Source organism: Miniopterus schreibersii (assembly GCF_964146895.1).
Source record: "Miniopterus schreibersii genome assembly, chromosome: 9".
Taxonomy (NCBI): Eukaryota; Metazoa; Chordata; class Mammalia; order Chiroptera; family Miniopteridae; genus Miniopterus; species Miniopterus schreibersii.
This window is the reverse complement of record NC_138118.1, coordinates 46,328,749-46,352,924: the sequence shown is the minus strand read 5'-3', so window position 1 is coordinate 46,352,924 and position 24,176 is coordinate 46,328,749. Positions and strand designations below refer to the sequence as shown.

General features: G+C 36.6%; 2 protein-coding genes across 5 annotated transcripts in view; one reads left to right on the top strand and one right to left on the bottom strand.

The window, feature by feature from the left end:
• FAM185A (family with sequence similarity 185 member A) overlaps positions 1–22,712 on the top strand; it is a 55,402-nt gene extending 32,690 nt beyond the window's left edge. For 2 of the 4 annotated variants that reach the window (XM_081147174.1, XM_081147176.1), the window contains 4 exons: positions 2,716–2,811; positions 6,488–6,622; positions 18,378–18,439; positions 20,690–22,712. In XM_081147174.1, coding sequence (XP_081003300.1) covers positions 2,716–2,811; positions 6,488–6,622; positions 18,378–18,439; positions 20,690–20,695 — 299 coding nt within the window. In that variant the 3' untranslated portion in view covers positions 20,696–22,712. Of the gene's footprint in view, positions 1–2,715; positions 2,812–6,487; positions 6,623–18,377; positions 19,555–20,689 lie in introns of those variants that run through there. The other 2 variants (XM_081147175.1, XM_081147173.1) reach the window with 1 other exon arrangement.
• A 60-nt stretch (positions 22,713–22,772) lies between these two features.
• FBXL13 (F-box and leucine rich repeat protein 13) overlaps positions 22,773–24,176 on the bottom strand; it is a 255,419-nt gene continuing 254,015 nt past the window's right edge. The window contains exon 21 of the mRNA XM_081147178.1: positions 22,773–22,939. Within this exon, the coding sequence (XP_081003304.1) occupies positions 22,849–22,939 (91 nt within the window). The 3' untranslated portion in view covers positions 22,773–22,848. The remainder of the gene's footprint in view (positions 22,940–24,176) is intronic.

The window sequence follows — 24,176 nt, the reverse complement described above, 5'->3', positions numbered from 1 at the left end:
TACTTTCTTTGTCCTATGTTGCCTCTTTCAGGAAGGCGTTGCCTGAAGCTGTGTACTGGCAATTATATCTTTAAAAAAAGAATATTTTCATTTGGTGGTGGTGCAGGGGTTGCCTTGTGTGTTTTTTCTAAGCCCAGCCTTCTACATGCTCCTTCCCAAATACAGAATACCTAAGCAGGACATTAATTTAGAAAACTTTACTTGAAGGGACCTTAAAATTCTGCCTTTGCAAATCCTTTACTATAATACAAATGATTGCAACTAAAAGTTATTGAGTCTAATTAAGGCTTATATATTTAGTCCTATATGTAAAACTTTTTCCCTATTCTTGCAGTTAGTGTAGCTTTGGAAGCATAGGAATCAAGTTGCAAAAATCAAGAAATGTCTTTTGTGTTGCTCTTCCTTAGTATCTACATGTTGAAACTTGAGGTAGAACTATAAAACTTCAGAAGAACTTTCTGAATATGCTTGACCGATTTTGAGAGAATTCTCCTTTATCCGAAGGAAAATTGCAAAGTTTGGAATTTTAGCCTTTTAAGTTTATTTGTTATTCTCTGCTATTAGTAACATGCATATTACAAATATCTGTTTCTTTGGTTGCATATAGTGTTAGCTGATAGTTGACATCAGTTTCTTTTTCTTTTTTATGTGTAATTTTCCAGGGAAACTCAGTAGTCTCTGTCAGGCCAATAAGACCTTTGTCCCAAATTGTGATGATACAAAACTGTAGAGTCAACTTATTCCAACCACTGTCTGGACTAACAATTTCTGTTAACTTCTTAATCACCCTCTGTTCACTTCCCTTAATCACCCTTAAGGGAAGCCTTATTTCCCGTAAGGCTTCCTCTAAGAACTATAGCATTTCTCCATTATGTGAATCTCCAAAATATGAAATTCTGTGAATGAAGCCTTAATTTGACCCTTGATAGTTAATTTTTAGTTCCAATCACTTGTATTGTAGAAAACAAAAAACTGTTGTATATTTTGCCACATAGCTTTTTCAATATCACCTTTGCTTTCTCTTTTGAAAATATATCTTGAGCTAGAAAGTTTTTTTTGACAGTCTCCAAGGGATGGGCCATTATCAGAGCTCAACACTGATAACATGAGAATGTAATTACTTAGAGGCTTAGGATATAATTATTTATCTGTGTTTATTTCCCATTTTCGGGGGGGGGAGGGGGCAGAGAAGTGAGAAGTATTTGTAAATCACATAAAAATTTTGTACATTTTCCCCCTAGAGAAAGCAAGAAATCAAATTAATGTTTCAACTATTTTATTTTGTTCAACTTGGGATAATGCACACATTGTGTAGTCCACATTTTTTATCATAATATATTTTTACTTGGCTTCTTTTAGGATGCAATAAGGGGCTTTAAAAGGATTTTCTGTTAGTACTTAAGGAGAGAAATATTCATCTTTGTCCAGCTGTTCTATGTCATTTATCTCTAGTGGCTTAATTTCCCAGTATTTTAATGTTTTTTGACAGTTAAAAAATTAAATAAATATTGAATCACTATATTGTACATCTGAAAGTAATATAACATTGTATGCCAACTATACTGAAATTTTAAAAATTAAATTGGTTCTGATAAAGGCCATTTTTCAGGGTAGACTAGAGGTAACTTATTATAAATTATCTTGGAGTCAGATTTTAAACAGTTCATTTCCAAGTTGTCTTTGGAGTCATCTAAAATTTAAAGAAAAATGTTGGCTCTTTTATGAGTATACAAATGTTTTTTCCTCCATATTTTACAAAAAGCGTAATGGTATAATTTTTGGTATTAGTTTCATCACACTCTCTACTTACTTTGTTTCCACTTTGAAGTAATAAAAGCTCCAGATAAAATATGCTTTTTAAGAGGCTTCTCTAAAAAATATGCTTCTATTTTCTCAGGGCAGTCAGAATATTTAATTAAAGATTCAGTTGCTGTGGGAGAGGAGGAAGGAGAAGCTACTTAGCACTGACTCTTCAACATCATTTTCTTCTTTATCTCTGTCTTGAACTTGAAATGTTGGCTGATTGAAAAATGTAAATCAGTGATGACATAAGGAAATCTGTCAAATCAGGACCACCTTAATTATGATTTTCTTCCACTGACTTAAAGATATCTGTTCAATTCCAGAAACTTGAAAAGAAATATTTAGATATATAAACAAGCTTCACCCACTCTTCAAATGATTCCACCCCCCCGCCCCTCTAAGAAATACAACAAAACCTTATATAGAGTAATCTTTCACCCTGAACAGCACTTTCTAGTACTAGTTTTTATTTTTGTTAACTTTGCCACTACTTATATGTGACTGCACACAAGATATAATTCTTTTAATAAAGATTGAAAGTTGATAATAAACTAAATGTATCAGTGATGCTTAATGGCCTTGACTGTCAAGGATTCATTGCTTGTGTACTGTCCTTCCTACACATTAGATTTTAGAGTAAACATGTTTAGATAGGGTGCCTTAGATGTTTAGAGATAAGTTATGCAGGTTACTATAGACATGGGAACTTTTTATTGTCCGGTTCATAATTCTAGATTTCTGTTCCTGTTTTCATTTAAAGCAGATGACATAGTTATAAGAAAAATTTAATAAACCTTGCAAAACTCTTAGCTCCTTATCCTAATGCTGAAGCAGAGCTTTTTATTTCAAGTTTATAATTCTGGTTGCTCAAGTAAGAATGATTATGCTTATGGCTTTTTTCCTTCCTCCTAGATTCGTTGTCTGGATGTCTAAAAGCCTCAACTCATCAGGGTGCCTTAGATGTTTATGTCAGCCAACTGGGGAAGGTGGAATTGGAATCCCATAAAGGTTAGCCAAGTGGAATGTTTTATTTTGACATGTGGTGTAAGGAAGGTTTTACATAACATTCAGGAAACAGATGCTCAAATTATCTACAGTACTGACTGATTTCAAGAAAATTTCTTCTGATAAAACCTGATTTAAAGACTGGAATACTACTCCTATAGACCAATGATCTTTGAAAAATTTGGGGACAGATGGCCATGAAGACTGTCTTTCCCTTTGTAGTGCAAACAAAAATATTGTAATATATTGATTCTCTATTATAAAATGTTCTAGTGTTAGTGTTCCAGTTTTTCAGTTTAGCTTTCTGTCTGAAATAGAATATTCTTTGGAAAATGCTCTCTCATACATTCCTTTGGCAGCTTTTCTACCAGTCCAGATGTGGACTTTCTGAGGCCATCACTCTTATAGAGTAATACGTTTCAAAATGTGAACCTGAAATAAAGGTATCACCAGGAGGGTCTTCTAAAGTGATTGCTTAGTTTCTTGAAGTATCACGACTTATTATGTGGCCCTGGCCCCGTAGCTCCGATAGGCCACGATTGTGGGTTTAATCTCTCCAGTTAGAGCACATTTAAGAAGCAACCAGTGAATGCATAAATAAATGAAACAAATCGATGTCCTTTTCTCTCTCTCTCTCTCTCTCAAATTAAGAAATAAAAAAAATTTTAAAAAATTAAAAAGACTTATGTGTCTCTTTCTGTAATCTTATTTCAGATAAATTATTTTAAGAGTCCAGGTCTTTCATTAAAAGTGATATACTTTTGCCTGGCCAGCATGGCTCAGTGGTTGAACATCGACCTATGAACCAGAAGGTCATAGTTCCATTCCCAGTCAGGGCACATGCCTGGGTTTCAGGCTCGATTCCCAGTAGGGGCTGTGTAGGAGGCAGCCGATCAATGTTGATGTTTCTCGCTCAGTGATGTTTCTCTCTCTCTCTCCCTTGCCCTTTTTCTCTCTGAAATCAATAACCAAAAAACCACACATATTAAAATAAAGTCTAGAAGCTCTTGTATATTGGCCAGAACAGGGCTATATGTATAATAAGGAAAATATTTCCTTACAGAGAATGGTTGTTCCTGCTGTTAGTAATTTCTTTCCCCCATTGGTTTTTTGGTCAATGAGGCTCACTTGTCAGAGTGTCAAAATAAAACTACAAATGCAGAGAGGTCTGAAACTGAAGTTATTGCTGACATACAGGTATGATTTGATTTCTCAAGATTACATTTTTTTCCTTTAAATATGTTCTGACTAAATTTCTAAGAGCTTCGTTAATGTAGTTAGGGTATTTTGTGAATGCCGTAAAAGTCATATAATTGCATTTTCTTATTATGAAGACCCAAGGAGAAAACAAACAATTGCTACGTTTAATGTAACTAGTAACAGACTAAAAGCTCTTGCATGAAACTTTTTTCCTGTTGTGTATGGATGGGCAGAAGAGTAAAACAAAACAAACAAAAGACATTGTTAATCTTCATCCACTTGAAATATTTTGAGTTTTATTTGAAGTGTTCCGGTAACCTATTGAAATGGCATATGATGCTGCAAAATTTGATTAGGACAACAATTTTGTGTTTTCCTACTGGAACCATGTTATTAGTGGAAGCTTAAAGATAACTGGAAGCAAAGATTTCTGCCTTACTTTAGGTCTCTTCTTACTACATTTGGCAACAGTAACTTTTCAGAGTAATGGAAAGTTATTCAGGATTCTGTTGCTTAATGCTTAGTGAAGACATCTGGAATCCTTTCAATTGTACCACTGTCTTGCTGTAGGGTTCAGGAGAGCCACTTGAGTCTCTTAGGTCTTCAACATTTTGCCATGTGAAAAAGAGTGTTACAGTGCTTGTTTTCTCTCCATAAAAATCAACATGGGACCTTATTAATTCATTCAGAAAGGGTGAGTTTATGCTTGAGAGTCAGGCCTGCATCTGAATACTGACTTTTTCGCTCAAAATTTGTCCTTGATAGAACTGCTAATCTCAATATAGTATTCTTTCAATAAATGGTGGTGTTAGTATTAGTTTTAATATTAACTTTTTAATTTTAAAAGAATGGTGTTGATGTCAGTAACCATGAAGCAGTTGATGAAGTGAAAAGAGGTTGAAGATACAACAAGAGCTCTCCTTTCTTAAAAAAGTGTTAAAGAGGGGACATTTGGGAGTTTTCAAGTCGTGAGAATTCTTCATTCGCAAACAGTAATGGAGTACTGGTAGTGATGGTTTTTGTTTTTCAAGGATGTGGAAAGAGATGGGGATAAAGCTATTTGCACTGCTTAACATTTTAATAGCTCTCACAGATTTAAGATCCCTTTATTTAAAAACAGAAAAAAATTATCACATTTGATGTATTTAGAGATATAAAGGCCTCAGAAAATTTTTAAAATTTGTTATTTTCTACTTTTTAAAGTATGTTGATAGACAAACATTTCTTTTCCATTCATCTGGAAAAATTTTAGGGTTTTTCCCCCTAACGTCCTCATATCTGTTGTTCTGGAGAATCTCCTGTCAGTAGTTTACATGTAAACTCTGAAAAGCAATTTGTTTTTTAAATGAAATAAACCAGTTGTAGTGATGTACTTAATTACCTCCTTTTTTGGAGGAGTAAATATGAGAGTTCATCAGTCTTACCTCAGACTTCCAGCTCTAGTGAGGAAGGCTAAGAGGATATGAAATTACTTAAGGAAACTTAAGCTGATATTAACCAAACTAGAAGGCAAACAATGACCCATAAATAAATGTATTCTAAAAGGAATCTTTACAATATTCACAATGTCATCCTGACCATCTTGTCCATAGAGCTGGGGTTAATGTTTTATGGCAGGGGCCTCTTACTTTTTTGATATACGAGAAAGAGAGAAAGAAAAACTTCTGGAAGAGGACTGTGCTGATGAGTTTGCAATGCAACCCACGTCATTGTTTTGAAAAATGATTCCTTAGCTAACAGAATACTTTTTCTTATTTTCTCCTTTAGAAGCTTGAATTACTACAAGATTATAGTGGAAATTAAGTTGAGTGTCTTGCCTCAGGTACCCAAAAGACTAATCCATTGAAAAGATACGTTAGTTAAAATTCAAATATTCTTTTTTTTTATTATTATTATCCCCTTGGCCCTCACAACTGAAAGCTCAAGAGCTCAGGGTTCTAGTTGTGTTCCAGTGATGAGTGAGGTCACAATATGATGAGGTAGCAGTGTGTGAAATACCACATTAAGAGCATGGGCTTTGTTGTCACTGAACTGGATCTGCAGTCTAATGGGAACTTGAGCAAGTTCTCATCTGTAAAATCAGGATTATAGTAATACCTCATAATGTTCATATGGAGATTTAAAGAAGCATGTAATTAAGGTATAATTACATTACACCACAGTAAATGCTCTATTGATCAATCCTTTCTACAAGCTTCATGTGTAACAAACCACTCACTTTTCTGTGATGAGGGCTTTTCACAAAAGAAATACCATCCTAATAACTCACACTCTTGACAGAAGTTACTGTGAATGCCTTGGGAATAAGAAAATGTTGACCCCTCTGAAAGTAAGGAAAAGACTGCTGTTTGAGTAAAGTGCACTGAAGAATAAAGCCAGTGTAGCAGGAGTAGTGCTACCTGCTCATCAATTTTTTGTAATAAGGTCTAGTACTTTTGATTCCTTTGAATTAATAAGCTCTCCTATAAACTTATTACAGGTTCTATTCTTGTCAAGGTTCCATCTTCTCTTCAGGCTCATTTGCAGTTATCAGGAAAAGAAGTCGATGTGGACTCAGAAGTCCATGTTCAAGAGATGGCGGAAGCTCATAAAGATGATGGTGTAATAATTACTGGTAAGGAGGCTACAGTTTACTGTGTAAGATGGATAGTCATTGTCCACACATAAGTATAAATATGGTATGCTTAATTTCAGTTTTAGTCTTTTATTCTTTTTCATTGTCACATTTTGGTGTTTGACACTTTTTTCTTCTAACTGCTTATCAGTAACACAATGCAGACATTGTTTGGAATACTCACTAGTCCTATCATTGGATAAAATTGATTTTTAAAATGTTCTTATCTCGAAGAGACATTTGCCCACCATGTTTATAGCAGCATTGTTCACCATAGCCAGGGGTAGAGGCAACCCATATGTCTATTGATGGATGAATGGGTAAATGAAATGTGGTATATACTACATACAGTGGGATATTACTCAGCATTAAAAGGAAGAAAGGCCTATCATATGTTATAATGTGGATGAACCTTGAGGACATTATGCTAAGTGAATTCAGCCAGTCATGAAAAGACAAACACTGTATGATTTCACTTATATGAGCTACCTAAAGGAGTCAGATTCATAGAAACAGAAAGAAGGGGGAGGGGAAAATGGGGAGTTGTACAATGGGTATAGAGGTTCAGTTTTGCAAGATGAAAAAGTTCTGGAGATCTGTTGCACAGCAGTGTAAGTATACGTACCACAACTGACTGTAAACTTAAAAATGGTTAAGATGATAAATTTTATGTTATGTGTTTTTACCCCAATTTAAAATTTTAAAAATCATACAAAATTTTTTTATGGCACAGCTGCCTTCTGATTCTTGGACATAAAAATCAGCTAAATACATATAATGCAAAATTTAAAGTTAACTTTGTATGATGAGAATAAATAGGAATTTGGTTTGGTATTACACACATCAAAAACTTGTTCTTTTAGTAAAACAAATTCTCAATCCCAGAAATATGAATAGCTTTGTACATTTTTCCTAATTACTTCTGGCTATATTGATCACTGATACTTTTAAAAATATTGTTTTAAAAATATTTATTGTAAATATTTAGTATGTACTTGTAGGTAATATATGTACATACTAAAAAAAAATTAAATTAAATTAATGCTGGTGAGGTTTAAATCTTACCAGTTAAAAAACCAAAGTGTGTGATTGTGGTGGTGGCAGTGGCAGTGGTGGTGCTGGCTATGAGGTGTCTTCATAAGATAAAGCTTCAGTTTTAAATATTCATTTTATATGTTAAGAAAGTCTGTTAAAGATCATAGAATATTATCAAAAAGCCTAATGGTAATAAAAATAACACCTATACACTCTCAGATCTAACTCAGTAATTAATGGGCAACTCTTAGGTACATGATGAAAATTTAAGTGTATTAACAAGTATAGTAAGAATCAGCTTCTTGTGGTGATCTCTTGAGTTTGATAAGCCAACAGAATTACCCTTTTTGGTCCTATAATCTAAAGATAATATATATTTGTTTAACAGTGTTCCAAATGATAGCGTAATCAAATTATTTTACATGTGTTAAGAATGTTTGAATTATAAATTAACGTTATTTTGTCATTTTTTATTCTGTTACTCATAAAATCATATGCCTTTCTGAAATTTCGATTTCATTTTAATTCAGTTTTAAAACCCCATTCTCATCCCTTCAGCCATTAAAACAAAGGCTTTATTAAATCATTTAAGAACACTTACTAGTTCTGTCGGATAAAATTAGTATCTGCAGACCTGATCTCTTTATTAACTTCTTGCCTATTTCTACTCCACTAAACCAATACCACCTCAAACTTAATATATTTAAAAACAAACATTATCTTTCACTAGTCCAGCTCTTCCCCCTGCTGCTTTCTGTATTTGCCTTCATTTGGTCAGTCAGTAAGTCAACAAGCATGTATTGAGTCAGGCATGACAAGAAACCAGGAGTACAAAGCTGAAAAATTTGGTCTGTCTGCCATCTGAGGAGCTTACATTCTAGTGAGGCAAGACAAACGAGTGAATACAGTAAAGTGAAAAAATGTTAAAATATAGTTATATATGTGGTACTGTGAGAGCATGTAGGTGACACATCTAAATTAGACTAGCACTATGAGTTTGAGGAAGAGAGAGATGTCCAATATAGCTAGAGTATAGAGAGTAAGGGGGAAAGTGGCATAAAAGGAGGCTGGAAAGTTGGCGAGGGGGTCAGATCATATAGGGCCAATTTGGATTTTATACTAAATGCGGTGCAAAAGCACTGAAAGGTTTTAATCTGGGGTTCACATACTCAGATCTGTATATTAGAAAGATCAATGAATGTTGAGTGGGGAAAGGTTAGAAAAGACAATGGTGGAATGAAGAAAAAGCTAATTAGCAGCAGGTTACTGCAGTAATTCAGGAGGAGTTCAGTGGCCTGGACTTCACAGTGATCTATGTGAAATTCAACATGTAAGTAAACCTTCAACAAATTTTGGCTGAAGAAATAGATAAATGGATGCTCTGAGAAATATGCATACTTACCTCATTGGTTATTATGAAGCTTCTCAGCCTATTTAGTTCTTTTTGTGTGTAATTTGTTATGTCTTACACTCTATCCCCTACTTCCTAAACCAGGAAGGCTCAAATTGCAGAATGAATTTTATTTCCTGTTCATAGAGCAAGATCCTAGGTACTGATCAGCAGAGTTCTTTTGTAGAGTAGCAAATGACAGACTATGAGGTTGGGCCCCAGATGGATCTGTAGGTTGACTCTGATATTAGATTAAACCCATTAGTGTAATAGTACAGAAGGACCTCAGATAAGGTCAGAGCAGTCTTTTTTGGAGAGAACTGTGTGAATAAGTGATTGGGTTTAGAGAAACTTTCATAATTCATTTTGATTCTAAACCTGTTTGGTGCCCAGAAGGCCATAGACATATTTATCAAGTGAATGGAATGTTTTCAGAGGCTTAGAAAATTAGGGCAGATTGCTTTTTCTGTGGAGATTTTCAATCTGAAGCCCAGTTTTGGAAATAATGAGCAGCTTTATACATGAATTACAGGCAGTTGAGCTTAGCTCTGCTCATCTGGGTCTTTCTTACAGAGCCTATGAAGCATAGCAACAGAAATATGCTCTCTACTAAGACGTCTGGATTGTATCTGTAGCATGACTTCTGCAAGAAGCCATGCCATAAAATTTAGTCTTGAGGGCCTAGGCTTCCCACAGGGTTTGATGTTTCAGCCCTGTAATTTTATTTGATTTCCTGCTTCATGGTTTGTCTTGCTGTTGCTGTCACTGATAAATAAAGATATATCGTATGATTCTTAAAGTGATTTACAAGTATTATGTGCTATTTTGAGGTCAAAAGAAAGCCTGGGACTCTCTCAGGCTGAAATATTTACCTACTAAAAAGATGTGCACATGTATGTATTCTTTGGGGTGCATTCTCTAATCCTCATTAGTACTTGGTTCTTACTTTTGTCTCTATCCACATATGGCAAATTCAACTGATGGTAAATGGTTTAGGTAAGATATTTCTAGGAAGTTGACTTCTCTATTAGGTTTTAGACTTGGTTCATCAACTTAGATATAAAACCTCATTGTGGAATATCAAGCCCCAAAATGCATGTGGTACAAAGTCCTTTTGTCTTTTTAAAAAATATATATTTTTATTGATTTTAGAGAGAGAGGAAGGGAGAGGGAGAAAGAGAGAGAAGCATCAATTGGCCGCCTCCCGCACGCCCTTGCATTGGAGCTTAGAGGGAGTGAGTCCGAGTAAGTCTGTGTAGTCCCTTTAAGAGGAACTGCCTGGGACTCCAGCAGCACTGTCTCACTAAGCCACAATCCCTGCTGGTTTTTACAGCCAGAAGCAATGGGGCTTTGTCTTCCTGGTCCTAGAACCCTGTGCTGGGGGTCTTGGTGTGGGCCTAGGATACCTCGTTCCTTAGGGGGGACCTTCACAGCCAAGATATCCCTCCCATTTTTATCTGCCACATGTGGATGTGGGACAAGCTCATTCTGCGTATTAGTCCCTCCTATTAGTCTCCATGCTTCTTTTAGTCCATAGTTGTAGGACTTTGATTCAGCCCAGTTTCAGGTGTTCTGAATGATGGTTGTTCTGTAGTTTAGTTATAATTTTGATGTGGTTGTGAGAGGAGGCAAGTACCTTGTTTACCTACGCCACCATCTTGACCAGAAGTCCCAAGTCCTTTTGTCGTAAAGCTCCCAATTTAGGTGTTTAGAGAATATTAGAAAGTGTGTTGCCAGCCAAATGATTGTTGTTTGTCATAGACATAGTAGGGAAGGTGGTACTACTGGTTTTACTTTAAACTGGAGATGTAAAGCATATAAAAATAAATTCATTTGGGATCAAAATCAAATTAGAAGAGATTTCTCATTTAACTTATTTTTAGTTGGGATAGTTATACACTTATGGTATTGTGATTTATGATGGGAAACTGGTTTGTGGGTTAGAAAAGAGGTTGAAATAGGACTAAGCCCACAGGATGGCATTTTTACGATCTAGAAAAACTGTTTTCTCTCCAAATGGGAAAAAATCTAGTCTTTTGATGTGACTTGTAGAAATCCTTTTTTTTTTTTTTTTTTTTAGAGTACTCTGAAATTTTGTTTTTTTCCAAGCTTATAGCAAATAGACTGTGAGGCTGGGCCCCAGATGGATCTGTAGGTTGTCTCTGATGTTAGATTAAATCCGTTAGTATAATAGTACAGAAGGCCCTCAGATAAGGACAGAGCAGTCTTTTTTGGAGAGAACTGTATGAATAAGTGATTAGGTTTAGAGAAACTTTCATAATTCATTTTGATTCTAAAACTGTTTGGTGTCTAAAAGGCCATAGACATTATTTATCAAGTGAATGGAATGTTTTAAGAGGCCTAGAAAATTAGGGCAGATTGCTTTTTCTATGGATTTGTCAGTCATGTAGATGTACTTCAGGATGACTTAGAAGAAATTTAGTAATAGAGTGAAGAATGCTATAGGCTCATGGCTGCTTAAAAATACTTATATAGGGAGTTAATGTAGGAACTGCCTTCAGTCATTTATGCTGTTTTTGTCTCTCCATCATTTTGTAAAGTGCAAGATCCTGGAGTATCATAGATAATTAAACATCAACTTTGTTAACGTTTAAAAAAAAAAAGACAGGTTTTGTTTCTACTCATTTTCAAACTTTATATGTAAGGCTGAATAGTAAATATGTTAGATTTTGAAGGCTACATCTGTTTTCTGTTGTATATCCTTTTTTGTTTTTGTTGTTTTATAACATTTAAAAATGTAAAAGTCAGTCTTACCTCTTAGGCCATAAAAAACAGACCTCAGGCGAAATTTGGCTATAGTTTTCGGACTGCTAGACTAGAGACCAAAGTACAGGCCCCAATTATAGAGCATTTGAATTCTGTTTGTACTGCCTGGAGTTTTGTTTGTTGGTTTTTGGTTTTGTTTTTATTTTGATCATTCAAGAAATACTGAACCACAGCCAAATCATACCCTGAATGAACTCTTCCCAGTTGTGAACTAGAAATGATTTGTGCACATAAAAGTATAATCATGCCTGGCCGGCGTAACTCAGTGGTTGAGCTTCAACCTATGACCCAGGAGATCGTGGTTGGATTCCTGGTCAGGGCACATGCCCAGGTTGCGGGCTCGATCCCCAGCAGGGGGCATGCAGGAGGCAGCTGATCAATGACTCTCACATCGATGTTTCTCTCCCCCTCCCTTCCTCCCTCCCCTCCCTCCCCTCCACTCTCTAAGGAAATCAAAGGAAAAAATATCCTCGAGTGAGGATTAAAAAAAAAAGTGCAGTCGTGTAAGATTTAATAAACAACGCAACCACAGGAGATATATGATGGCAAGTAAAAACACAAAAACATGTTCAACATCACTAGCCATTAGTGAAGTGCTAATTAAAACCAGAATGAGAGCCGGCCAGTGTTGCTCAGTGGTTGACCATGGACCTATCATCCAGGAGATCACAGATTCCTGGTTAGGGCACATGCCTGGGTTGTGGGCTCGATCCCCAATGGGGGCGCGTGCAGGAGATAGTGGATCAATGACTCTGTCATCATTGATGTTTCTATCTTTCCCTCTCCCTTCCTCTCTCTGAAATCAATAAAGATATATTTAAAACGAAACAAAACAAAAAGCCAGAATGAGATACCTACTTAGTAGAATGGCTAAAATGAAAAATACAAATAATACCAAATGCTGGCAAGGATGTGAAGAGATTGGATCTCTCCTGCATTGCCACTGGGAATGTTAAATGATACAGCCACTCTAGCGTTCAGTCTGGCAGTTTGTTAGAAAGCTAAACATGAAACTACCATATGACCCAGGAGTTATACTTCTGGGCATTTCTCTTGGAGAAATGAAACTTAATGTTTGCATAAAAACCTTTACACAAATATTGATAGGTTTATTTGTAATAGCCAAAGCTGAAAGTGACTGAAATATCCTTCAACCAGGAAATGGTTATACAAACTGTGGTCTGTTCATATAATGGAATACTGTTCAACAATAAAAAGGAACAATGTATTGATATACACAACTTGGATGAAACTTAAGGGTATCATGCTAAGTGAAAAAAAAGCCTAAAAATGTTACATACTGTATGATTCCATTTATATAACATTCTTGAAATGACAAAATTATAAAAATGGAGAACAAATAGTTGCCAAAGGTTAGGGAAGGAGAGGGAGGATGACTCTAAAGAGGTGCCGTAAGGGACTTTCTTTGTGGTGATAGTATCTTGATTATAATGATAAGTTATATGAATCTATACATCTGATAAAATGTCATAAAAGTGTACCTAAAGCATACAAAAAAATTGAGTATGCAAAAAATGGTGAAATTTGAGTAAGGTCCATAGTGTAATTATTTGTACTTTGCCAACTAATCACCTGGTTTTGATAATGTACTGTGGTTATATGTAACCATTGGGGAACTGGGCAGTGGGTGTGCAGGACCTCTTTATACTATTTTTGCAACTTCTTGTGAGTCTTTAATTGTTTCAAAATAAGGAGTTAGAGCCCTGGCCAGGTAGCTCAGTTAGTTGGAGTATTGTCCTTATACACCAAGGTTGCAGGTTCAATCCCTGGTCAAGGCACATATAAGAATCAACCCATGCCCTGCTCGGCATGGCTCAGCGGTTAAGCGTCGACCTAGGATCCAGGCGATCAGGGTTCGGTTCCCGGTCAGGGCACATGCCCGGGTTGCGGGCTAGGCAGCCGATCAATGACTCTCTCATCATTGATGTTTCTATCTCTCTCTCTCCCTCTCCTTTCCTCTCTCTGAGATCAATGAAGATATATTTAAAAAAATACATATTTCATAAAGCATCAACCCATGAATGCATAAGTAAGTGGAACAACAAAACAACAAATTGATGTTTCTCTCTCTCCCTCTCTTTTCCCTTTCCCTCTTTCTCTAAGATCAATCAGTCAATAAAAAAAAATTTTTTTAATGGAGTTAGAGTGAGAACAAGTAAGAACAAGATGGAAGGAGGAAGGGAGGGAGGGGGGGAAAGAGAAAGAAAAAAATCAAGGCTTCCAGGCAGGAAGTGGAGTAAAAAGGACTTATTTACCCTTCTACCTAAAACAGCAACAGCACAATATTTTAAACAGACAAAATACGTGAAAAACAGTTTCCAAGACACTAGATATTAGGAAATGAAAGAAAGTGATCACAGAGATGGGAAACAACAAAATAAGCCACTGCTAACTGCCTTGGGAGTCTCCAGGCTGTGGTTAGTACAGAGGGAGAGGGATCTATTATGGAACCCCCCAATCTCCTGAGTTGAGGAGACCATATTGAGAGTCCACAGAAACCAAGACAGCTATAGTTCGTAGGACAAAATACCAGAGGGAATAGAACCTGGTGCTCACACAGGTCCAGGAATAATACCTATGCTACTTGCCAGACTGGAAAAAAATTATAACTCATGGAGCATTGGGTAGAGGACTTAGTAGTTGGAAACAGCCCTAGACTGAGCATCCGTCCACTGCCTAGTAAATTATAAAAGGAAGCTATGAAAGGCTTAAACTGTTTACAAGTAACTTAACTGCATCCCTGAACAAAGCTAAAGATTTACAGGAATACAAAAATATTCAACACCCAACAAAATAAAATTCACGATGTCTGGCATCCAATCAAAGATTATCAGACATGCAGAGACAAGTAAACATGTAGCACCATAATGAAGAGAATATCAATTGAAACCCACCCAGAACAGACACAGATATTAGCAGAAAAGGAAAATGAAAGTTATTATAACTGTGTTCTACATGTTGGAATAAAGATATGATATGGAAAATATAAAAAAGACCAAAATTGAATTTCTAGAAATAGAAATGAAAACTACAGTATCTGAAATGAAAAACCCAGTGGATGGGATTAGACATAGAAGATTTGAGGAAGAAAAAGTCCAAGAATATTTCTTGGGCAAAACTGATTGACTGTATACTTGCTCAAAACCTAGAGTACAATTATCTTTGTTATTATTCAAAGTAATTGAGAGGAAATACAATGATAGTTACCATTAAAACTAGCTTAAAAATATTTTCTTGTCAGTAAAAGTTTTTGTCAAGATATCTTGGGTTTCACTTCTATAGGGGAGGACTGTAAACAATTAAAAAATGTTGACAATAAAGTATTGGTTATGGAACTGTGTGTGGTATTAGAGGTTTTGTTTGTGAAATACATGCATTAAAAATAATTAAATTTCAGAATAATTACTTTCATGTTGTTTCATAAGTATATGATTTATTTTCGTAGCCAGCTGGTAAGCTTTTGAGGGTATTAGCATGTCTTTTTACATCTTTTGACCCACCCTGAAATACATAGTGGTGCTTCCCATAGTGGGTGGTCAGTAGAGTTTATAATGTAAAAGAGAGAACCCACCAACTATGATGCACTGAAGTTTAATCTGGGGCTAATAAGGCAGCACCAGAATTATCCCTCTGAACCAAATGTAAATAAACAAAGCCTGTTATAGGGTTGGGGGCAGAGAGAAGCTCATCTCAGCCAAGAAGCGTTTCAAGGCTATTTTAAAACCAGAGAACTAAATTCTGCAAATTATTCCTAGAGCCCTATCTTTATCCACAGCTAGTGCTGATTAAATCAGGTGCATTTGGAGTTAATGACTAATACTTCTCAACTAGGTATTTGGGGAAATAAATAAATAAAAAGAACTTGGACCTGACCGGGTAGCTCGGTTGGAGCATCGTCCCAGTACACCAAGGTTGCAGGTTCTATCCCCTGGTCAGGCACATACAAGAATCAATCAGTGAATGCATAAATAAGTGGAACAACAAATTGACATTTTCTCTCTCCCTTCCTTTCTAAAATCAATATATACATCTAAATACGTCTAATATATATATATATATATATATTTTAAAACCTTAGGCTAAAAAATAAAAAAAACTTGGAGATTTATATATTTGGGTAGATTTGGACAGGGTAGATTTAGAGTGTGAATGCTAGAGTTTAAAAATGTCCTGTGAAGAAACTTTTCTTCCCGTTTAATGGATGCAAAACTACCTGGGGATAGGGTGAGCATTTCCCATTTCTTGGTCAAATAAACATTGTCTGATTTTCATTGGCAAAGGGATTTAAATAAGGAACAAGATTCCTGCAACCCCAAGTTCCAATATGTGTTACAAGATTTTTTTTAGGAAGGAATTTATAAACTTTACAAATTAGAGTCTCCACAGATTCAGGCCAAAGTATGAAGAGCTTTCAGTAAATTACTTTTTGGCAAGATAGAGAAAGCTATTTCAAGGAACCAAAATGGAATTTTGTAAACTATCTTATTTTTTTAGTATTGTCTCTAAGCTAAAATTGCTTATGTGTTCATTTTGTTGGTAGCAGCAGCACCATGCATGACCTCTACTGCTGCAGAAAGAAATAGGTAGATTGGCTTCTCTCTCTATAAGCAAGTGAGTGCATGATTGGGAAGGTGACAAATAACATATAAGGGAAAAATCTTAGATATTTGGGGAAACCTTACTATTTTTGATGCTTTACCTATTGATGCTAAATGGTGTAAAAATTATAAAGTTAGAGCAACCAGTGTTCAAGATTTTCAGTTCTTTCCTCTGTGTTTATATGAATCACTAGAAAAAGAATTTCAGTCTTATAGAAAGACTTCTGGGTACAGGGACCTTGAAATTCTGACCTACCAAATCAGCACAGGCATAAAAAAAACAGATTAAAATTGACAAAGCTAAACCCCTAAACGATGAGTAATTAGAAGAAAAAGAGAAGCTTCTAACACAGGAATTTACCAATTGGAATGAGATTTTAACCAGTTTAATGAGAAGTAGGGTCATAATGATATTGAAAATATAGCAAGAGCCCGGCTGGGCATGGCTCAGTGGTTGAGCGTTGACCTAGGATCCAGGCAATCGGGGTTCGATTCCTGGTCAGGGGACATGCCCAGTTGCGGGCTTGATCAATGACTCTCATCATTGATCTCTCTCTGCCTCTCCTTTCCTCTCTCTGAAATCAATAGATATATTAAAAAAAAAAAAGGAAAGAAAGAAAATATAGCGAGAGAAGTAGAAGGAAATACTCTAGAGGAAGTCATTGAATACTCAGCTGTGTTCTAGGAAAGATGCAGTGAACTGTAAGACATAAATAAGATTATGGCTCAGATTAAATGGGAGATGCAAGAATTCAGAGAAGAATTTGTATCAAAGAGCACTTGACACAAAGATTGAATGGTACAAAGCAGCTTTTCATCAGCTGGGAACATATGGTACTAACAAAGGAAAAAAACTAAAGAAAAGGATTGTGGGATTTGTGTGCTTGGACTCAACAAGGGACATCTATATGATGAATTGAGACAGTATATTCACAACTCTCCTCAGTTCAGCTTTGACTGGATTCTTAAGGACAGAATTGCAATGGAGTACCAGAGGTGGTTTAACAACCTATTACCTTGATTGAGAGAAAAAACAGAACTAGAAGAATTGAGATGGGAAATGAACCAGGTGAACTCTATGATTGCCACAGCCTATTACCTTGAGAGAATTTACAGGCTACAGGGCAGGGAGGGGTAAGAGGCAGAGCCCAACAGACTCTCCAGTGGAGGAGACTGAGCTGAGCATCTGGGGAGACCAGGGCTGCTGGAGTTGACAAGAGAGTTCCACAGAGGATGGAGCTGCCTGCACACGGTGCCCGTGAGCATTTAGCAAAGTACTAATCACCCTGTGTGTGAAGAAACTACCTAACACATGCTACAATGTGAATGAACTTCAAAATAATTATGCTGAGTGAAAGAGCCCAGATTTTGAAAAAAGTGTATATACTGTATGATTCCGTTTATTAAAATTTAAGAAAATGAAACTAATCCGTTATGACACAAAGTGGATTAGTGATTGCTGAGGGATGGGGATGGGGGGATCTGGAGGTAACAGAAAAGCACAGGAGGGAAAGCTTACAAAGGGGCACAAGGAAACTTGTAGGTATGATAGATATATATTTATTCTCTTGGTTGAAGAAATGGTTTCACAGATTTTTTACATATGCCAAAACTTATTACATTGCATCCTTAAAAGTTCATTTCATCATTTGTGCTTAAATAAAGCTCTTTTTTAAACTTGCATAAAAAACAAAACAAATAAAAAACAGAGTGGTGTCCCTTTTAGAGGTGTTCTGAGAATATGAAAGGAGAGAACAAGCCCAGGTAACCTCTTGGTAACCCTTTCCCAACTCTATCTTGACTAAGATTTTTTGCTGTTCCAAAGCGTTTTCAGTTTTAGAGATGTATTGTTAGGAATTATGTAGTCAAATACTGCTATTGTCACTCAAGATATAACTTCATCTTCATGCATTTTGTGTTTCAGGGCTCATGAATCAAGGAAGCCAACATGAAAAATGGATTAAGGCTGATGCCCCAAAAGGCACTGTAAGTTTTAGAAGTCAAAGCTGGTTTCAGTCCTTGAAACTGCAGGACTAAGATTGGTTTGAGTTGTATTTATAATTTTAACAATAATTTGCCTAGCTGGGCGTGGCTCAGCGGTTGAGCGTCGACCTAGGATCCAGGCGATCGGGGTTCGATTCCCGGTCAGGGCGCATGCCCGGGTTGTGGGTTGCCGCCGATCAATGACTCTCTCATCATTGATGTTTCTATCTCTCCCTCTCCCTCTCCCTCTCCCTTCCTCTCTCTGAAATCAATAAAGATATATTTAAAAAGAAAAAAAATTAGTAATCCATGACTACAAAAATGCAAATACCACTGTTTGTATAAATATTGATAATAACAAATTGGATGAGCACTAGTGAATTGTCTTGTGAGAGTGGGGAGAGATTCAAAGTTTTTACTTAGCTATTGTTATTAGTTTTCTTATTGCTGTATAACAAGTTACCACAAACTTAGTGACTTAAAATAGCACCCACTTGTCAGCTCAGAGTTCAGCAGGTCAGGAGCATGGCTAGATTCTCTGTTCAGGGTATTCACAAGGGTGAACTCAAGATGTTGGCTGGGCTGAGTTCTCATCGGGCTGCTCATGTTAAAAAAAAAAAATCTTCCAAGCTCATTCATATTGTTGGCAAAATTTACTTCCTTATGACTGTTTAAGGTCTCTGTTTTCTTGCTGTCAGTAGGCATTCGCTCTAAGCTTCTAGAGGCCAACTGTATCCCTTCTCATGTGGCCCTCTTCATCTTCTAGCCAGCAATGATGCATTCAATCCTTCTAATAGTTTGACTGTCTGACCTCTTCTGCAGCCAGCTGGAGAAAACTCTGCTATTTAAAGGGCTCATTTGATTAGGTCAGGCCTACCCAGGGTAATCTTTGTTTTGCCATAGAATATAACAATTATGGGAGTGATTGTCTCATCATATTCACAGTTTCCACTCACACTCAGGAGAAAGAAATTATACAGAGACATAGGTAATAGGGGGAGGGGAGCAGGGAGTTATCTTAGAATTTTTTGTACCATGGCTCTCATGTAACCTGTTTTCTTAGTATTTATTATGACATCAATGTAAGTTTAAGCTGTGAATAAAACACATAATAAGTATGATGTAATTGCTACTGATTCTTCATTTTATTTGTATAATTTAAGACATAACTTGTTAGTGGGGGAGAAACATTCAGCTATTTTGCAGCCTGATGTATGAAGGTATATTTTCACTTTTATAATGGTGTATTGTGTAAAGTTATTTTATGAATTCTTTCAAACCTTACTTGTCTACTCCTACAACATTTAAATTATACAACACTGAAAGACTATCTATTGGTTTAGATTTTTTATCATTAGGATACATCAGTTCTTAAACATTGATTTCTAATATACCTTTACAAATAGTGTGATTTATAATAGTCTCTTTTTGTTAATATTTCAGTTATTTATAGTTGTCTGTTTTTAACTTACTTGTAAAAGAAAAAAATCAGCTTTGTGGGATTTCTCAAAGTCTCCTTTTAGTTTACCCTTAATGAAATCAAAATTAGTATAAGTTTGGATGATACACATTAGGATGGTTGATGTGGTTGTGATGTGCATGCATGTGTGTTTGTGAAATATTAAGTAGAGGAAACTGAGGCATTGAGGCAACTTTTATAATCTTTTTTCACTCTTATGCAATTACATAAATATTTTCATGACTAAAAATAAAGTTTATGAAACTAGTCAACAATAGCCAGAAAGGTCATAAACATAACATCAGTCAGCTGTATTTAAAATTATTAAAGGAATTGTACATATTTGGGATCACATAATCAGGTCTAAACAGAAAGGAAAAGCTTCCATATTTTGCTGTCTTGAACACAGACTGATATATGTCAAATGCTTAAGAGCTGAGACCTAAGAAATATGTTGGATACCCTAAGATTTTGCTGCCTGTTCACTCTACTTTTTTTTTTTTTTTTTTTTTTTAGTAATATGTTTTTATTGATTTCAGAGAGAGGAAGGAAGAGGGAGAGAGAGGTAGAAGCATCAATGATGAGAGAGTCGTGACTGATTGTCTGCCTCCTACATGCCCCATACTGGGAATCGAGCTGCAGTCCAGGCATGTGCCCTGACCAGGGATCAAAATGTGACCTCCTGGTTCATAGGGTGGCGCTCAACCACTGAGCTGTGCTGCAGGGCTCACTCTACTTCTTGATCCTCTCTTCATAACCTACTTTTTCTAACACCTTTTCTTTCATTTCAACAGCTATAAAATTTATCTCCCCATGAAAAACAAATATGTCTCCTGTGGAGAGGGAGGGAGAAGGAGAAACAGATATGAAAGCTGAACATCAATTGGCTGCCTGCCGTACTCCCCCTACTAGGATGGAGCCCACAACCGAGCTTATGTCCTGACCTGCAATTGAACCAGCAACCTTTTGGTGCATGGAAGATGCCCAACCAACTGAGCCACATCGGCCAGGGCTCTCCTGTTCTTATTTAAAAGAGGATCTTAAAGAGTTTTGAAGCAAGATTTGACTGTTAAACACCCTGCTTGATTACTAGAGAACATAACAGGGAGTGTCAATCCTTACCCTGGTCCCTGGTCTTCCCCATGCAGTTGTTATTGCTGTAGAAAACAGTTGCCCCTTGTATAGGTCTCTCCAGTTGTGTGCTTGAGACACTTAGGGGTCGGACACTTAGTCGTCAGTAACCAACTTAAAAAAATTTTTTTTAATTGACAGAGAGAGAGAGAGAGAGAGATGGGGGGAGGGGGCACGACACACTGATTTGTTGTTCCATTTATTTATGCATTCATTGGTTGATTCTTGTATGTGCCCTTACCAGGGATCAAACCCACAATCTTGCTGTATCGGGATGATGCTCTAACCAGCTGAGCTACTCGGCCAGGGAAGACTACTTTTATGTAGCTGCCAGAAATCTCCAAATTTAGTTTAAAAATCACCCTCTTAGAACAATCATCTTAAATCTTTTGACTCAGGTCTTAAAACTTCCTACTTAGCTGATTCCCTTGCTTTCCACTTTCGGGAACAATTTCTATAGCTAAGTGATACTACCTTATTTCAAAAACTCTTTCAAAATCAAACAAAGATAGGGTAAAATTATTAAAAGTATTTAGCTAATACAGAGTACCCTATAATAATACCTGTAGAGCCCTTTAAAAACTTTTCAAAATAATTTTCACATTCTTTATCAAAAATTTTATCTTCCAAATTTGTGGGATACAAAAAGATAGTGATTAACTCCATTTAAGAAATAAGTAACAGAAAATAGAAGGATTAAAAAACTGATCTAATATTACTGACACAGCTTCTTTGTGGCAATCACAACAGTTGTGCTATCCCCTGGACTCTATGAACATCAGTCTACATGATACTAAATAATGTTACAAATAACCCATATCTCTTAGCATAAAATTGAGAAAGCATCTTTTTTGGGATAGCATAGTTTAAAAATCCCCCTATTGCCCAGCCAGTCACAGCTCAGCAGTTGAGCATCGACCTAGGATCCAGGAGATCGGGGTTCTATTCCCAGTCAGCGCTCATGTCCAGATGTGGGCTCAATCCCCAGTCGGGGGCGTGCAGGAGGCAGCTGATCAATGACTCATCATTGATGTTTCTATTTCTCTCTCTCTTCCCCTTCCTCTCTCTGAAATCAATAAAGATATATTTTAGAAAATAAAAATCCCCCTATCATGCAAATCTGATTAAAAAGAGATTTATCTAAGACATTGCAGGGACATTATTCACAGATCGTTCCTGTTTCTATTTAATTTGCCCCTAATAGTTAAGTCAGATGTTGAGATGAGTCCAGGGTTAATTGGCATTTAGTTCTGTCTTCTTGTTAAGTATCTGGAAATCACAAGAAAGCCATGTTTCCTTTTAAAATGTATGATTATGTCCTTTATAGTAAAGCTCCACAGATCCTAAATTTTCCCTGGCTCAAACTCTTACTCTGACTTACAAGGCCATTTCTGCTTTCTTTTCTAAAGAGAAGCTTCTAAATTTCTTGACAAAAAACATCACATCTCTCAGATTTGTTTCATATAACTGTAACCTCAGATTTGATAATCTCATACTATTGGCTTGATAAATTTACATGGAAAATTTATATAGTAGTACTTGATTTGGCTTTTTAAAAATCATGATTATAGACAGGAGAATTAATGATGTATTTAGAAACATTTGTAGTTGGAATAAGAATCAGGAGATAATTTGCTGCTGTTTACACTGTTGAGATCCAGCTAATAAAAATACTTGCACCAAATGAAGTTGCCAAATTCTAGATGTTTTTGTTCTTCCTGCTTGAGTTGAAGGCCATACTACTTCCTCTTCACTATTGTATGTTGACTCTTTCACTGTCAATTCTGTGTCTTTAAGTGGTGGTATGTCCTGTTGCTCTCTGTTAGAGACTTGCCTTCTCCATCATAGGTGGAGGTTCATTAGGGCTGTATTCCTGCTGCTGAACTATAGATGACATTTTCTTAGCTGCCTCCCTGTAATAACAGTGATTAGCATTAGCTAGTTGCAGAAATAATCACTAGTGCAAAATTTTCAAACTAGATCAAATTTGGAGTTGAAGAACTCACCATTAGGAGTTGAGTTCACTTTTCATAGTTTTCTTGCCTTCCTGAGGGGGAGGGTTTGGGTAATAGGGCTAATAATCAGGGTCCCACAGCTTAAGTAGCTCAGTAGCTCTCCAATTCAAAGATTAACAGGCACAATGAATGGTAAGGAAATAGCATGGCCATGGAGTGGGAATATTGAGGCAACTCTATAGTGCTCTTGAGTAAGCCCTCTGCCTGCTATTTCCAGAGTTTTAAATGAGGGAGTACCTTTCCCAGCCAACCTGTGAAGGATAACTGTGCACCTGAGCAGGAGCTCTTAACACAAGGTCTGTAGATCCCTGTTGGATACATGGATGAATTTCTGGGGGATCCATGAACTCCTCGAAAAGTCATGCAGTTTTGTATCTTAATATACTTTTTTTCTGAGGAGAGGGTTTGTGACTTTTCTCAAATTCTCAAAGACGTCTATGACCAACATGATTAAAAATACTACTACTGTCTTTCTTAGGAGGAAGAAAGGAAGGAAGCAAAGAGGGCATGTAAAATTGTTCTGGACCCCAATTCCAACATGGGGCGATGTGTGTTGTTGGGGGATTCCTCCATACCACCAAGCAATTCTCGGATACCAAGCTGGGTGTCCTACAATTGAATTCATTTCTAACACTGTCTAACCCAGCGATAGCATCAGATTCCACAGGTTAAGGGCTCACTTCAACAAGACCGCCCTTCACTTCAGACACCAATATCAAATCCAGGTTGTCATCTGGGTTTCTGACTCACCTGCTGTATCGATCAGAGGTTCCAACAACCCCCTCCTTGAGTTCGATTAATTTGCCAGAGCTGCTCACAGAACTCAGAGAGAAACTTACTTACAAGATCACCAGCGTATTATAAAGGATATAACTCAGGAACAGCCAGATGTAAGAGATGCATAGGGCAAGGTAAGGGGAAAGGGCGCAGAGCCTCCATGCCCTCTTCACTCAAAGCCCTCTCCCCAAATCTCCACGCATTCACCAACCCAGAAGCTGTCTGAACCCTGTCCTTTTGGGTTTTTCATGGAGATTTCATGACGTAGCCATGATTGATTAAATCAATGGTCAAAGGTGATTGATTCAGCCTCCAGGCCCTCTCACCTCCCTGGAAATCAGTCCCACACCCTCTCTTT